The sequence below is a fragment of the Ailuropoda melanoleuca genome, chromosome 1 (genome assembly GCF_002007445.2).
Source record: "Ailuropoda melanoleuca isolate Jingjing chromosome 1, ASM200744v2, whole genome shotgun sequence".
In the NCBI taxonomy this organism is placed as follows: Eukaryota; Metazoa; Chordata; class Mammalia; order Carnivora; family Ursidae; genus Ailuropoda; species Ailuropoda melanoleuca.
In genome coordinates, this window is record NC_048218.1 from 196,847,394 (window position 1) to 196,860,935 (window position 13,542).

At 39.7% G+C, this 13,542-nt stretch overlaps 1 protein-coding gene across 1 annotated transcript in view; it reads right to left on the reverse strand.

Annotated features, from left to right (window-relative positions):
* The window catches only part of DGKI (diacylglycerol kinase iota), a 402,958-nt gene that overhangs the window by 119,667 nt on the left and 269,749 nt on the right, over nucleotides 1-13,542 (reverse strand). Inside the window, exon 20 of the mRNA XM_034647002.1 lies at nucleotides 13,021-13,220. Coding sequence (XP_034502893.1) covers nucleotides 13,021-13,220 — 200 coding nt within the window. The remainder of the gene's footprint in view (nucleotides 1-13,020; nucleotides 13,221-13,542) is intronic.

A 13,542-nucleotide genomic window follows, 5' to 3' on the forward strand; every position in this document is an offset into this window, starting at 1 on the left:
CAAAACGGAACCATAAAAAAAAAAAGACATATCAAAAATATTTCACTTTCTCTTACTAAAACTCCCTCTCTTCTTAGAACAAAAATCAATTTTCTTTCATCCTTTACCATGAAGACTTCATTTATTGAAACCAATTTTAGAGTGCTGAATCATATTCAGTTTGTAGTCAAACATGACAATTTATGGTTTTTTCATGCATCTGTGTCCAACTCTGCCTTCCCCAAGGTAACAAGCAAATCCACACAACTCAGCAGTGGGAAATATCTTGTTTATGTTTAAATTGTAACTGTTGGGAAAGATGGCATATTACATTTAACGTATGTTGATTGTAGTTCAAAATACAGTGGTTTCTCTGCAGATTTGTTTTGCTGAGTTTAGCTATGGTACTAAACTGCAGTGGGAGAGATGGGGATACAGTATCATAGCTCCCTGCTTTTAAAAGGCAGTAGAGAAGTTCTGGTTGTGGGTGAGGTAAGTAAGCACACACCATTCTTTCTCCCCACAGTGAATGCAGTTATAAAATCTGGACAGGATTCATAAAGCAGCTATTTGAGAACTCTGAAAAGTAAATGATAGTAGCAGATTAGAGAAGAAGATCAGGATATAAAATACTATCAAATGGTGGTGAGCTCTCCCTTCTTTTTCCCTCCAATAAACCCTGCTGTAGACTCCAGACAGCACAAAGCCTGAAATAAACACCAAATGCAGGTAGAGAAAGCCCTCAGAGAGCTCTTGAGGTCTGGCTTAAGGGAAAAAAAAACAGACTCTGAATGCTCAGAAAAATTCAGGTCTATCTTTCCCTTACCATTTCTTACACCCCAGCATTCCCCGAAGCTTCACTGATAAAGGCCTTCAGGGGCTTACGACTGTAATGGAAGAGAGCCTTCCTTTCTGATAAAAGGAGCAGTGATCTCAAGAGGATGGGATAGACCAACATTGCTTTTATCCCCCCTCTTTCTGTCATATCATTGCTTGGTCCTGGACATGCACACAGTTGCAGGAAATACACAGTAGGGCAAGGTAATTAAAACCTTAGATTTCACGCTGAAAGACCAAAAAGGTGAGCCCTAGCAAACAGCAAAGGACTGGGATGACAACGGAGAAGGAGGAGCTCAGGAAAACAGCTCCATAAAGATGTTCGTGCACTCTCAGGTTCATCTTTAGGCTGCAAATGGGTGAATCTGGCCCTAAGCATCTGTACAGTAGACTTTAGGAACTAAACTACAGGATAGTACAACTCAGATCCCATACTGGTAACTGGGTGGTACATACACACCAAACAGAGATACGAATAGCACTGCAAAGACTTTGAGAATAGAATTAACATGGTAGCTACAACTCTCAGAAGGTAAGTCAGAACTTGTGGCCTGAACTCAACTGAGTCAGTTGCCTACTTAAATAATTAAGCTGCTCCTTTAAAGAACTGGGGTGGGTTGGGGGGACCAAATAAGCCCAAAGCATGCAGACATAAACAGGACAACATAAGGACATAAATCAATGAAATAGCAAACAGAAAGACAACTGTGAAAAATCAACAAAAACAAAAGCTGATTTTTCAAAAAAAAATTAATAAAATGGATAAGCCTTTATTAAGAATGACAGAGAAGATACAAATTACTAATAACAGGAATAAAAGCAAACTATCAATGCAGACCCCAAGGACATTAAAAAGATAAGAAATTCTACCAATAATTCTACATATATTAACGACTAGAATAAAATGGGCAACTCCTCAAAAACTTCAAAAAACTAAAAAAACACAAAAAACAAAAAGCAAAACCCTACTGAGACTCACCTACAATGAAATAGATAACCTGAGGAGTCCTAACTCCTAAAGGATTGACTTTATAGTTAAAAAGGAAAAAAAAGAAACCTTGAGCCCCAGATAATTTCTTGGCAAATTCTAACATGTAGAGGACAAATAACACCAGTTCTCCCTAATCCTTCCCAGACACCCTAATAAAGTATTTTAATAAATAAATCTACAACTAACAATCATATCCATGGTTAAAAAATGGAATGATTTCCCCCTAATATTAGAAGCAAAGCAAGGACATCCACTGTAACCACTTTTAATCAGCATCATACTAGAAATCCTAGCTATTGCAATAAGGCAAAATAAAAAAATAAAAGGAATATGGACTGGGAAGAAAGAAAACCACTCCTATTCACAGATGACGAGTGTGACTATGTAGAAAATCCCAAGGATGCCACCAAACTCCTAGAACTAAAAAGTGACTTCAGTAAGGCCCCAGGATACAAGGTCAACACATGAAAATCCATTGTAGTTTTATACGCCAGCAACCAAAATTGAAAACCAACACATATCTAACACAGGCACATATCTAACAAAATATGTGCAAGATCTGTATGTTGAAAACTACAAAACAATGATGCACAAAACAAATAAATGGAGAGACAATGCAGTATTCATGGATTGGAAGTCTTGTCGTAGTAAAGATGTCTACATTCCCCAAGTTGATCTACAGATTCAACAGAATTCCAAAGTTCTAGTAGGATTTTTGGAGATATAGGCAAGCTTATTTTAAAATTATATGGAAAGGTAAAGGAACTTGAGTAGCCAACACAATTTTTAAAATAAAGAATAAAGTGAAAAAATAGCAACTAGATTTTAAGATTTAACATAAAATTACAATAACCAAAAGATCACGGCATTGACAAAGACAAAAATACATAGATCAATGGAAAAGAATAGAGACTGCAGAAATTGATATCTATCCATCCATATATAGCCATAAACCCCCATATTTACATCCAATTGATTTTTGATAAAGATGTAAAGGCAATTCAATGGAAAAAAATAGTCGTTTTAACAAATAGTGCTGGAACTATCGAACATCTATACGCAAACAAAACAAAACACTAACCTAAACGTTACATCTTATACAAAAATTAACTCAAATGATAGAACTGAAAGCAAAATGTAAAACTCAATAACTGCTAGAAGAAAGCAAAGGAAAAAATATTTATGACCTGGGACCAAACCAAGAGTTCTTGAATATAACACCAAAAACACATATAGAGAAAAATTTGATAATTTGCACTTTGTAAAGAAAATGAGAAGACAAGAGATATACTCGAGGAAAACACTGGCAAAACACATCTCTAACAAAAGACTTGGATCCAGAATATATGACAAATTCTCAAAACTCAACAGGAAAAAAACAAACAGCCCAATTTAAAAACAGGCAAAAGACTTGAGCAGATGCTTCATCAAGTAGGATATAAAAGGTGGCAAATAATGAAAAGACGCTCATTACAATGATTAACTGATGAAAATTTTAAAGTGTTGCCAATACCAAGGGCTGGCAGGGATGTGGAGCAACTGGAACTCTCTCTCATACACTGCTGGTAGAAATGCAAAATTTGCACTCTAGAAAATAGTTTGTCAATTTCTTATGAAGTTCAACCATACCCTTACCACCCAGGAATTCCCTTCCTAGGTGTTTAACCTAGAGAAATGAAAATTTATATTTACACAAAACTTGTTCATCAATGTTGATAGCAGCTCTATTCCTAACCGCCTAAAACTGAAAATGACCCAGATGTCCTTCAACAAGTAAATGGGTAAATAAATGAAAGGATCCACACAATAGAATACTACTCAGCAATAAAAAGGAACATGTGATTGATTTATGTCACAACTTTGATAAATCTCAAAGATGTTTGTTGAAAGAAGTCAGTTGCGAAGGGCTACATATTGTATGTTTCCATTTATGTGGCAATCTCAGAAATACAAAACTATAGTGATTGGTGGTTGCCAGAGTTTGGGATGGGAGGTGCAGGGAACAGGCAGCTTTCTGGTGTGGTAGAACGGTTCTGTGTCCTGATTAGGGTGCTGGTTCTATGAATCTATACCCATCTTAAAACTCCCAACTGTATACCAAAAAGTCAATTATTGTACGTTAATTTTAAATACTAAAAAAATTAAAACAAATGTAATAAATACTCAGTCATTTGCATGGAAATACAATCAGAATCTGTGCTTGGATGCTTATCACATGGCATTGTAATTGTATTGTAAGCAACAAAACAGGTCAATCCCTGGCATGTCCATTTCTCTAGGACAGAAACCTTAGCTTTATAATCTCTAAATCTCCAGTATCCCACAGAACCCCTGGTACTTAAGAAGGCACTCAGTATTTTTTAAAAGGTGAAAAATCGACTAAATTAGGTATAAATGGTTTATGTTATTTCATTTTAGTGGAAAACAGGCACACAATGGAATTTAATAAGCAGTCAGTGAAGGATAAAAGTTCTAGAAAGGTGTTTTACAATTATATACCTTTGTGTTATTTTTGGCATTAGCTGAACAGGAGCTGGTAGTTGGAACATTTAGCATCAGTATTCATGAATTCATAAAATTTATAATATTCATGAATTCATAAAATTCAGTGTGCATATGTGCCCTTCGGTGAGGACTTTACTATGAAGTCACTTAATTATAAAGATTTTATAAATTGAAATACTGATCCAATAATTCATTAAGCTACATTCACAAGACTTGTGGTGAAATAGTCTATTTGTTTTGTCTTGTTCGATTGGATAAAGCACTAAATACTTCTGAATAAGACTCAGGATTCGTATGTGGTCATATATGACCAAAAATAAAATTTCAGGATTCTTTGTATAAAGATGAACTTCCCCATGTGCACAGACATTAGCAGCATGTTGCAATTCCTAATAACCCATGCATTACACTGCTACAACCATGACCCGCTCCCAATCAAAAACAAAACAAAACAAAACAAAAAAAAGTTTTTAGAACGCTAGAGAGAAAGAAAGACCGTGCAGGTTGCTTTTGGAAACCTACATTTACCACAGGAACAGTAGAAAGAGAGGCTTTTCCCCAGAAGAGGTCATCTATAGAAGAGTTTTTCTGAGCAGAGACAGCTGACCGAGAGTCAAAAAAAAAAAAATAATAATTAATTAATTAAACAAGCTTAGTCCAAGATACTGGGGTCCTGACTTTCATGAGGACCAAAGCAACACTGATGTGGTTATTAAACATTGCTGAAAATGGCAAATAGCAGCACGAGAGTGGGTCAAAACTGTCAACCACTGCCATAATATGTAAACACCCTGCTTGTTTCTGGGTTTTTCTCCAGGCTCCTTGACAGTGTTTTCTTTTTTAAGATTTTATCTATTCATTCGACAGAGAGAAAGGCAGCCATTGAGAGAGGGAACACAAGCAGGGGAAGTGGGAGAGGAAGAAGCAGGCTCCCACGGGGGGTGGGGGGGTGGTGAGATGTAGGGCTTGATCCCAGGACCCCGGGACCACGCCCTGAGCAGAAGGCAGACGCTCAACGACTGAGCCACCTGGGTGCCCCGTTGACAATGTTTTCTTATCTGTTTGTTCGTTTTTTTTTAAATAGTCTTTGGTTCACGTCATGATCCCAGGGTCCTGGGATCGAGTCCCATATCAGGCGCCCTGCTCAGCCGGGAGCCTGCTTCTCCCTTTCCCTCTGCCTCTCCTCTGGTTTGTGCTCTATCTCTCTCTGCCACATAAATAAAATCTTTAAAAAATAAATTAAAAATTAAAAAATTAAAAATTAAAATAAAGTACTCTAAGTTTTATTAAATAAATATTTCAGAGATATGTAAATATAAAATCTAAAATATGTAATTTTTAATATATCATATATAGATATAAAATATCTTAGATCAACATTCAAGTTTTAAAGTGGCCACAGCTAGCTGTTCTGCCTATTACACCTTATCACAATAGTGATAGTCTACCTTACCATCGTATGCACACCTGGAACCAATTAAAAAGAGCCTTGTTTAAATTATACAACTAAAACTGTGATAGAAATGGGACAAATTCCACATGCATCTCTATCGTTGATAGTCTCGATTCTTTGAACTCTCTGAGTACAGCCTCTGAAAATCACTGAAAGCCATTCCTTGGACTCCAATTTATTGAAGAGGCCCTTTGTAGAATGTAGGATATACCCCAGAATAACCTCCAAATTGAAAATTAAATGTTATTTTCCTGTTGATTTTCTGCCCACTCAATTTTAAGTTCCATGAAGGCAGCTTTCTGTTGTGCTCACCTCTAGATTCCGAGCACAAAACGGTGGACACAGAGCAAGTACAAAGTAATGTTTTTGAAAAATGAATGAATAAATGCATATCTATAAGACTAGGCCTGAAGGTAGGATTATATGATTGAACTTTAGGAATCATTTTGGCATATTCCTCAATGATAGACACTGTATAATTCAATTAGACATGTATTCTTTCATTCATTCATTCTGCTAACCAACGACTCTGTTTGGTTTCAGAACTCTTTGTGTTAAGATCTGTGAGAGGGGCTGGGGACACAAAAATTCCCAAGAAGATATGGTCAATGATTTCAAGTAGCTTAAGTCTAGCGCACCACACACACACAAATGCGCACACACCCACAACACCTACACACCCACATATAAAGCTCATGTAATTAACACCAACCCATTAAACCTTGAGAACTATAATAAGTATATCAATAGTGAACTCCAGTGAGAACATAACTAATACAACAAGAATCAACAAAGAATTCCTTGAAAAGCCAATGATTCAATGAGGGCTTAAGAAATACATAGGTTCCTCATAGATGAAAGGTGGCCAACTGTAAATTGTTAAAGGTGTGAACTTGGAAGCCAAGCCATCTGCGTGTGCATCCCAGTCTACCACTTGTTAGCTGTGTGACCTTGAGCAAGTTAATGAACCACTTTGTGCATCAGGTTCCCCACAAGACCACGGATGGAGATAATACTACACGTGCGGTAGGGCTGTTGGGGGAGTGTAAAGCACCTGGACCAGTACCTGGGCCAGCACAAAAGCTAAGTATCTGTAAGAGGAAGAAAGGGTAAGACAGAGGCAACAACTTTTTCATGTAAAAGAAGTCCCAAAGTGCTAAAAAAAAATTTTTTTTCACCAGAAAAAATAAAAGCGTAAAATACGTTAAGTACAAATTATTAACTATGGATGAAGTGTGTTTTTGCTAACTCAGAGACTGTTTTTGGTCATTCATTTTTTATTACAACCATGGATTCTCCACCCAAATAATGCCCAGATGCATGTGCATGCACTCAAAACTCCACACATAATTTAAGGAGTCCACTCGCAAGTCAAGGGCAGCAGGCACACTCCTTCAACATCACCCCTGAGTTACGGATAGCGGAATGGTCTACGGCTCTTTCAAACTTTCCATAAAAACCAATGCTTAGTCTGGAATTTTATACAACTGCATGCAATTGTGGGCCCTAAAGTAACACATCAAAAATCTACACCTGAACCCTTAGAGGATTGAGACAAATAGAACACAAAGAACTGGACAGCTCCATCTCAAATCACAGAGGGGCAAAGAAGGCAACTCAGGTTGGCGGGTCCTTGTCTGAGAAGCAGACCTGTGAGGGAAAAGGAGGCAAGGAGTCTAACCCTGAGCAGGACAGGGGGTTGCTAGACAAAATGTTGAAACGGACGGGCTTTGTACTCACGTGGTGAAGGAGCCAGGGGGAGCAGATACTCTCCGCAGGTCGGCAGCTGGCACCTGATGGATACTAGAGGCAGCAGGGAATGAGCAGCGAAGACAGTCAGCACAACAGCGTGGACAGACAGGGCACAAGCCAGGAGAGAGAAAGAGAGACACACAAAATTTAAACAGAAATTAAATGAGCGCGTCACCAAACAGTGAATGAAAAGAAAAGGAAAATCCAGCCAGCCACGGACGTAATCCAAAAAGCCGGTGATAGCAATGAAGCCAACAGGACACATGGCAAGCGGCTGGCTCTAAGGCAAGCCACGGACCGCAGCGCAGGGCAGGGCGTGGACAGGTGCAGCGGGAGCGCAGACGCCAGGCAGGGCTGCGGGCGGCAGGCATCCTCATGTTCCTCTCTTGCTCTAGGTCATTTGAGACATCCAAGGAGTGGATGCGCACGCATGCGCACACCACACACACACACACACACATTCACACACACACACTCTCTCTCTATAGAGAGAGGGGTAGGCTGGCATAGTAAACTCATCTTTGAGGAGAGTCAAGGTAAATTTAATCCTTCAACATAGTCCTTTTGATTCCATTGTTCCGAAAGAAATTTGTGTCAAGACAACCATCTTGAAAAGCATGGCTCAACAAAACCTTTAATGACTCTGAAGGTAATACCAAGAAAGCCTAAATTGATCACAGTGATGCCCTAATTCCACTCATACTCTTGGTAGAGGAGGGAAACCATAGACTTTGCCCTTTTCTCTCTTCTTTTATAAAGGAAAGAACCTTTGGTAGCTATTAGAAAAGATGAAACATTAAATTTAAGAAACTAAATTCAAAGTTTCTTGTCACATTTACAGAATTATTCCCTCCACTCTCTCAGAGGATTTGAAGACCTTCGCTGTAGCTGTAGTAGGCACAGCGCCCCCATCCCTCTTTTCTGCTGGGTTATGTAAATTCTCACATAGCGTCACCCATGAATCAACTCCTTGTTTTCCTCACAGGACTATCAGTTACAACCAATAACACTTCTGAGAAGCCAGGATGATGGGATCCAATCAGTCGAGTTGCCCAATTCAAAGTTTGCCAACTAGAAATCTTGCCCCTGAATATGACTGCCTTTCACAGTGTAGTCTCAATTACCAGTGAGCTTAGGATTTCAGCTAGCTTAAGATCTCCCTAACCACCTGAGAAATTTTAAATTTCTGATCTCTTTCAAAGGTGCCTTTTGAATGGCGTCATCAAATTTATCTGGGTACCACGTTACTAGTACATGAATATGAACTAGTGGGATGATATTTATTGTAGTTCTTATTTTGAATAGATTCATAAGATATGCTCCTGTCCCAGTGGGGTTGGGGCTCTACTGAATACAATGGGTCTAGCCCTTCAGTTTCTATATAGTAATAGCAAATCGGATTATAGACCAAGAAATATTTTTGGTAAATAACTTTATTTTTTTGTATAAATGAAGATCTAGTGGCATCATGAAGGCATACTATTTAACCATATCTCATGGGAATTCTCCCACCTATCCAATACATGTGAACCCTATCTTGAAATTCTTAAGTATGTATCTTCCATTTATTCATATGAAGTATTATCAAGAGATACCTCTATTACTTTTATATTCATGGATTTTAGATCTATGTTATTTTAGATGCAATCTCAGAGCAATGTTAACAGATACAGGATTATAGATCTGATCTGTGTGCAAGCCTCAAATTCAACACATAATCATGTCTCAGACATACTGGTGGGCACTGAGGACCCCCTAAGAGGAAAACTCTAAGCTAGGAAGAGAGACAAGTAAACCAAGAACTATTGTTCTTGATAAATGGTGTGATGAATGTAACCTAGAACACTAACAGGAGTATCTAACGGCTAGAAGTAGATAAAAAAGGATTCTTAGGGAAAGTGATATTTCAATGGAGTCTTGAACTTGAGCAAGAGTTAACTGACAAAAAGGCAGGCAGGAAGGCAGTGCAAGAAGAGCAAGAGAAGTGCAAAAGTACAAGGATGCATGAGGCAGGCCACTGCTCCAGATGAGCAATGATCTCTGGAGCATGGGAATGGGACGATGATGGCGATGGTCAAAAGGCCTGCAAAGCTAAGGAAGATAAGTTTAACATTTCTAGAAAGATCCATCTAACTAGTTTATTGGAAAAAGCATTGTGTGAAGGGCACCAGAAGCAAGGAATCATGAGCATAGTTTAGCGAAGCTGTGGTGAGGTGACTTAGATGGCCTTTGAACAAGCAGAGGGGGTAGATGGTGTGAGTTAAAGACATGGGAAATAGAGGTGCCTGGAGGCTCAGATGGTTGAGCGTCTGACTCTTGGGTTCAGCTCAGGCCATCATCTCAGGGTCATGGGATCAAGCCACATGTCGGGCCCTACACTCAGCGAGGAGTCTGCTTGAAGATTCTCTCCCTCCCTTTTCTGAAATAAATAAATAAATAAATAAATCTATCTTTACGCCCCCCCCCCAAAAAGACATGGGAAGTAAATAGAAGGTAGGCCTCCGAGGCCATGTGGGGTGTGTAGGGGTGTGTAACAGTGCAGGTGACTGTGAGGACTCCATGGCAAGGACATGGTAAATGGGTAGATGGTTCCATGTAGACAATGTGAATGAAGAGGGCTCACTGGCTGATGAGCAGAGAAAGCAAAGAGAGCATAGTTAACAAGCCCAGTTTAGGCCTGCAGTCTTGGAGGTTGCTAGGGGATACCCAGGTAAAGATGTCAGCTGAGAGAGATGCGTATGAGTCTCTGGCTTTTAGAAGGAATGCCTGGATAGGAGACAGAGATGTGAAATTTATTTTCTTATCAGTTACAGATGAAATCTGGGGTACAGATGTGATCTCCCAGAAAAAGGTAAACCCGTGAGCAACACCATTGCTCAAGTGGAAAACGAAGCCAGTTGTTTAGGGAACAACAGGACTTGATGCTCAACTATTCACAGTTAACTGCTAGGCAGTTAACTCCGGCCCCCCAATCCGCATCACACACAGGGGTTTCTAAATGAATTCTCCATGCATTTTAAACCAGTTCTCTCTCTTCTGAAAGAAGACGGGCAAATGGAACAGAAGTAACAGTTGCAGAAAACAAGGATGGATATGAGAGAGAGAAAGAAGAAAACAGGGAAGGAAGGAAGGAAATAAAGAAATATCTTTCAATTATCTCTCTGCCTTGGCTGCAGAAGTCCACTTGGCACAATCGTGGCCGAAACAGAAAAGCCTAGAGGACTTTGAAGGTTGAAGAAAACTTGTAGAAAGGTCTTAATGGTCAGGCAGCCCTCAAACTGGAAACTCCACCTGAAAGCCCAGTAGAAGTCAGATTTCAAAACAAGAATTGCTAGTAAATAGAAAGAAGGAATCGAACTGCAGATGGCGAACAAGAGTAGTCAGGGAGAGCAATTGGGGTTTAGTGAACACACGTGACAAGATCAGTAGGTGCTTGGTTTTCCTTCGAAAATGTGCTCTCTGTATTGATTTTCTACAAAATACAGTGTTTTGATAGTTACTCATCATCAGTAGTAATATATATCTTTGTTAAGTTTTACAAGTGTTCTGTTTGGTACTGAAAAGCATGTTATTATCGAGGTTCCCTGAGGCCAGAGGAGGCTTAGGTGGACACGCCACTGCCCCCTGGTGGGAAGGAACTATTTTTGACTTGAGACTGCTTCTCGAACACTCTGCAGCTAAATCTGTGCCGTTGTGTCATCTGTCATATGTAGTCTAAGTACAAAAAGAAAACAACTATTTATATTTGTTTTTATATGGGAAGAAAGCCCAAATGAATTCTTAACTATACAGTTGCTGAACAAATACAAATTCTTACTCAGTTCCAAGGGCAAGAGCTGTTGAAACTAAGCACCTGGAAACAATTTCGTGTCTGATAAGGTTATTAAATACAGCGCCACCAGGCAGAAGGACGGGAGGTCTTTGCCTGTAGATATTAAGAACTTTTAGTTTTATACCTTCTTAACTATTAACAACCTTGCTGACATACTATCTCCAAAATGGCTTTTCATTTAGTATTTCAGAGCTTTCTCCCCGACCAGCAGTTCATGGATTAATGCTAACATTTCTAGAGAGCATATGGTCAACCATATACTGTTGTTGACATCCTACCTTTTTGTCATATGAACTTGCCAGTTGTCTATTCAGCCTAATGGAAGCTAAAGGCAAGGAGAAAAGAAAACCATTGGGAATGACCTAGGAGTTTCACTAGCTGCAAAATGTGAACAAAATAAGCCATATAGCTGAACAAGCAGTCTGGATAATGATCTGGGGAAAGTGCTGAGTGACTCTGATGTCCAGAGAGATTCTGGGAAAGGAGGAAGCAGAGGAGAGAGTATCTCTCACGCCAGCTTCAGACTTAGAAGCAGATGCCAAAATGCAAACACTTTAAGAGCCCTAATGCTATTCCTCATCATATGCCGCCTCAGAAATGAGGTGAAGTTAGGTTCTGGCAGTGAGCTATGGCACCTGTGTCCCTTGTTTATTCTAGGCACTTCATAGATTGTCACAGTGACTCCATAGATATGTGGCAAAGCATGCCCTGCTTCACATGTGCTGCCGGAAGCCAGCCATTCAGGACATATCAATAACCATGCACCACAGGCCACAAATAGGAGTAGCACCTTGGAGGGTCGCTCACTGTGACAGAATAATGACCCAAGGCTGAGCCCAGAAATGGCCCTCCCTTGAGTTAGACTAGGCATATGGGCATTATATATAGAAGATACTCAAAAAGAGGTCCCAAATCCCCAGCCTTCTCCAACCCTAGATAGACAACTCTATTAAAAAAAATTAGATAAAGGGGTGCTATGAGATGAATATATACTCTAAATATCTAGTTATTATCTCCTTATCTCAAATCAGTTCATCAAAACACCTAAGAAAAGAAAGGATCGCAAGAGGGTTACATTATATTTAGGTATTGAATACTGAGTTTAGGGTTATATCTAGACAATAGGATGACACTCAGAATGACAAAACTGAGTTGAAGCACCAGAGTCCCTGGGACCCCAAGATGGGGGCATCAGGAAAGTGATAACTCACTAACACGCAGAAGGAGATGCAACGTGGAGAGAGGCGAGCTCCAAACATCCAGCTCTGCCAACCTCCTGCTACTGGGGAAACCAACACTCTCCAAGTGACCTGGGTAAAAAGGAGGCCAACAGCAAGCCTTCTTAAAACAAAACAGAACATATTTATCTTGATGCATTTTATGACCCTAGAATCACTCTTCACGATTTTCTGTTGTTCCCAATAAATATATACCAAAGTGGTCAATGAAGAAGAGTTATCTATCTCGTATACCATACAGTAGTTATTTCTAAAAAAAGAATGTGGTTACTGTGTAATAAACACGAAGAAAAATATGTCAAAGAGACCAAGGAACTGCTGTCTCTTGGACCTTGTTCCTTTCTCAACACGGTAAGGCCCCTAGACCATGCACATGCTTGGCGTTCTCTTCACGGTCTTTGTGTTCACAAAGGTAGGCAAGGGGCAGACTCACTCATTGAGTAAAGGCATAGATGTTCTCCTCTTGCTCTTCTGTACCATGTTGGCTTGATTCCTCAAGGAGATCCGAATCATAGCGGGGGCCAACCTACAGGGCTCCCCATCCACTTGCATGGGGATGGACTTGTAAGTGAGCAGCATGACCTCCCGACACTGGTGTAGCCTTTCCCCATGGCCCCCAACTTGCAGGGCAGCCTGTGAATTCAAGAGTCAAAAGGAGTCTGGAAGTTAGTTCTTCAGAGTCAGGAAATCTAGTACCCTCAAGTCCACCCTGAGTAACCAAAAGGCCTTTGATAGACATAGTGAAACTTGCTAGCCAGGAGTAGAATGGGAAACCTTGGATAAATTACCTTAACAAAAACAAACTAAGATTTCTCAACTTTTGATGAGCTTGACCAAAAATTCTCGACAGCCAATTTTCAGTGTTATGTATTTGCAGTCTTAATTTAATCACATTACTTTAATACAAAAGTTGTTCCTTGTGCTATCTATGCCCATTGAATAACCAAATAAGGAG